Source organism: Glossina fuscipes, unplaced genomic scaffold (assembly GCF_014805625.2).
Source record: "Glossina fuscipes isolate IAEA_lab_2018 unplaced genomic scaffold, Yale_Gfus_2 56541, whole genome shotgun sequence".
In the NCBI taxonomy this organism is placed as follows: Eukaryota; Metazoa; Arthropoda; class Insecta; order Diptera; family Glossinidae; genus Glossina; species Glossina fuscipes.
This window is the reverse complement of record NW_024000705.1, coordinates 1-4,170: the sequence shown is the minus strand read 5'-3', so window position 1 is coordinate 4,170 and position 4,170 is coordinate 1. Positions and strand designations below refer to the sequence as shown.

The 4,170-nt window shown below is 36.7% G+C and overlaps 1 protein-coding gene across 1 annotated transcript; it reads right to left on the bottom strand.

The window, feature by feature from the left end:
- Positions 1-6: 6 nt before the first annotated feature.
- On the bottom strand, positions 7-3,171 carry LOC119643128 (SWI/SNF complex subunit SMARCC2-like; the record flags this gene model as incomplete). Its single annotated transcript, XM_038042479.1, has 5 exons — positions 2,969-3,171; positions 2,775-2,894; positions 1,798-2,710; positions 435-1,739; positions 7-372 (listed from the first exon to the last, which is right to left on the bottom strand). Coding segments are annotated over exons 1-5 (2,821 nt in total), but the record flags the coding sequence as incomplete, so codon positions are not given.
- Between the last annotated feature and the right edge of the window lie 999 nt (positions 3,172-4,170).

The following is a 4,170-nucleotide window of genomic DNA, read 5'->3' as shown; positions in this document are numbered from 1 at the left end:
TCGCCCTAAATTCAGCTGCCTTTAATTGTTCTAAGTGGAACTGTTGACGTTCAGTAATCAATTGCTGTCGTTGATATTCTAAGCCCTCTCGTTCACGTTCCATTGTAGTTTCAAGTTCTTCAAAGTGTCGCAATTTTATCTCCAATTTCTTCATTTGAGTCTCTACCAATAACGCAACTAAAGATTTGATTTTACGTTCTTCTAATGCCGCCAAATGTTTTGCCTTCACTGCTGCTGAAGCCAACGCAGCAGCTGCAGCTGTTTGCACGTTCACCTCATTAAATATTTGTTTAGACTCACTTTCTTTTAAAGTCTCACCATCAATTCCACCCTCCCCTCTTACATCAATAGATGTCGTTCCACCCGACATGTCTGTGTTATAAATATAAATGAATGGTTAAAAATAAACCAAGTATATCGAGAGTTTTACGAACCTTCCTTCTTTATTATATCCTTCATATCTTCATCAGCAGAAAGTGTGCCTACGGTAGCAGCGTTATTAACATCATCATCATCTTTGTCGGTTCCAGTGCCAGCAATACCGGTATTAGCCAAGCCATAAGTAGGATTAAATTTTCCAGCTGTCGAGGCCTTTTCAATATTTTTCATATGATTATCCATTATGGCGGCTGGTACTTCGTCTTTAATGGCCGCGAATTCTTCCATCGCAGCTTTAGCGGCGGCTGCCGCTACTCTTGGGTCAACCACTGAGGCCAAAAATGCAACCGTAGACATTAATGGATTGCCAGTCTTACTAAAAGGGATCGGTTGGCAACCTAAAGGACCTAGAAAACCGCCATCATCTTCCAAATAAGGATCTTCAATGGGTAAACGCAAAAAGTGCAGTATGCATTCATCTTGAGTGCGAGTGCCAACATGTTCACAGACTTTATTCCAGTCATCTTTATGCAATTCCAATCCTTCTAATAGTAGAAGAGTTTCTTGATCGGTCCATTCACGTGACACATTTGCTGCCGTACGATTTTTGATTGCAGCCGGTTTTTTTACATATTGATCCAGTTTTAGGCCAAACTGGCTTGAAGTATTTGTCCCATTTTCAAGAGGTTCCATGTTTACAGTTACCGGAGCTTTATCTAACGAATCCTCTTTTCCTTCTTTTATAGCTGTAATTATAGGCTTTTTGTCGAGATCGAGCAAAGTTTTAGCAGCTGATGGCTGTTGAGTCTTTTGCGGATTCAGTGATTGCAAACCAGATGGAGTATCCGATAGAATATGAAAATGCGAGGTGGGCGGTGGCCCCATGGGTGTGGGACGTAATTCGGCATCAATCTGATAGTTAATTAATCCCCATTGTTCAAGGAAAGCATGAACACGCATTATAGCACACACATCGCCAGCGAGGTTTCGACGGCAGGCTGTGCTGGTTAAATATTCAGTAGGATTGAGTCGATAAGTATCAATCATGAAATTGCGATAAGCCATGTAAATCTCTGGTGTTTTGGATTTATTTTTCGAATTAAAGAATTCGGACATAGCTCGTTTCTCAATTGTGTGTATTGAATTGTAATCAAACCAGGCCGAGTATGACGGGACAATTATGTGATGTGTTTGCTCAGTAACATTATCTTCCACGTCTTCTTTAGCAGATGAAGAGAACTCTTGCGTATTGCTATTATCGCTCGTCTTACCAGTTTGTGAATTTTCACCATCACAAGTAGACAAAGCTTGCGCAGCACTACCTCCAGTCATTTCATCATCCAAATCGGTAATTGTACCCCCTTCAATAGTTGAAGAAGTCTTATATTAAGAAAATCTTTGTACTATTAGGTGTCTTACCTTTAATTGGCATCATGTCATTATCACCTCTAGATTTATTACCAAGTGCAGGGCTAGCAGTAGATTGCAAGGATGATGTTTTAATAACTTCTTGCAAATTTGTTTCTGAAGATGGATCGTCTATATCACGCGTTAAATCCTCATCGTCATCATCATTACGAGATTTTTTATGTATTACGGCTGGAGAACGCTTACGTTTGCCAGGTTTTGATGGCCCAGGTGAAGGCGAACGTCTGCGCTTTTGTTTCGTTCCCCCTGCACTACTCGACTTTTTTTTATCATCACTTCCAAATGACATTACATAATCTACGGATAAACGTTGCTTATGCATTTTCTTTTTACCCGATTCATCTACTTCATAATCCTCTTCAGCCATCCATTCGTTGTATTGTTCCAAGTCTAAAATCCACGAAGCCGATACTCGCCAGCGCTCAATTGGCGACTCGGGATTTTCGGGTATATTATCAGGCAAATCGAAATTATTTGGCATCCAAGTGTCATACGATTCCGGCAAGCAGTACCAATGCAGCATAACATGGTTTCCACGTTTGAAAATGGGACGAGCGTATTCATCGTGGTGCGGATCGACCACGGGATAAATAATATGCGTAGCATCTTCTTCATTTGAAACTATCTCCACGCGACGGGTAGCTAAGATTTCTCGCAAACGTGTGCTCAATTGCTTGTCCAGATCGACTTCAGGTCTTATATAGATATACGGAATTCGATAAAGATCTGCTTCAACCAATTCCTGCTCAATATCACTCAGCAATTGAATGTTTGGATCTTTAATGGGATTCTTGCCGACTGTAAAATCAAATTTCTTCCCCTTTTGTTTGTCACGAAAGCGAAACATAGCGGCAAATATATAACATAGACCTCCATTCGGTTTGAAATCCATAAAGCAACGCATCTGAGAAAAAATTATCAATGCTACAATTGTATACTTCTAAGATAAACAAGCAATACAAACTTACCGGTATGCGTGTCGCTGGCGGCTTTGTGGAATTTTTGCCCAATTTAGCTTCCACATACTGGAGAAATTGAATCAACAATTGTGCTAAACTCTCCTTAGTTATGGGTTCACTAGCTAATTGCTAGAAATTAAAACATTTTTAAAAGAATCACGCCTCTCTTCCCTTAAACAACATTTTCTATTTCGTTTACTCACCTTTTTGCAATTTTTCTGCAGCCATAAACGTATTGTTTCAAAGCCTTGCAATGATTCGGGAGAATTAAAAAATTCTACGTTTGGACCACCATCCTCTTTCGGACCTAAGGTATTCATTTTACTACAACTTATTAGTGATAAATTCTTGCAAAAATTTCCGTAAATCTGTTTAAAGAAAAACAAGACTTTTCTTCGCAACACTATACACTGCGGAGTGGTGAGTATACGTTCATTATACTATGAATATTATTGCCAGATTGTTTTTTTTACAAAGTATTTTGAAGAATAGCGAAGATATAAAATGACAATGTTTAGCTTTAATATAAAATGAAATAAATAACTTGTTTTTTGTTTTGTTGAGGTCATCTCCGATAATCTAATAGGGAATGTTTAAAAAAAGTCTATTAAAATTCTAAAAGGAAGAAATCTTCGTGTTTTGCAATTTTTGTTTATGGGACTGAAATCAATATTACATTAATTATGCATGGCGTTAATTATTTTTCCTTTTCAATTCTCAAGTTTGTATCGATTAGAAAAAAGGATAATTCTTCAATATGGAAATTACTAACAACTTAAAAAATAAAAACTTTAAATAGGCTGGAGTTTAATTATATATTTTTTAACTAATTTTTATTTTCTTTAGCAGCGAAAATTGATATTTTGCATCACGTATGACATTCATGATCGCCTTTGTTTCTTTCATTCATTTAAACGAATAAAACAGACACAAGAGGCAAACGGAAGTTTACTTGTTCTTTACTTATAATACAAACAGCACTAGATAAATAGCAATAAACAAAAACAAGTAAGAACATTATAACCGGACAAGACTGACCTTTAAATGCCCTACAACACATTGTCTAACTTATTATTATTATTATTATTTTAATTTTAGACTAATGAATTGAATTCTTAGACTAAAAAAAAGACATTGAGCACTAGCAACACAGGCTATCGGCTCTGTCTAACTTAATTTTTATTGTTATTGTAGAACACAAAAACTATATTTTATTTCTATATAAAGGCATATTTTTGAAGTGAGTTTTTATGGGGAAATGGAACTAAAACGCAAACTAGTATATTACAAGCTTAATTCTTACATAGGGCAGGATCCAACAATTCATTTTTGTATGCAATTTCTATCATGGGCCAATTTGTTCTTATCTTTGTTCACCATTTGTTACAATTTACACTTTTCTACT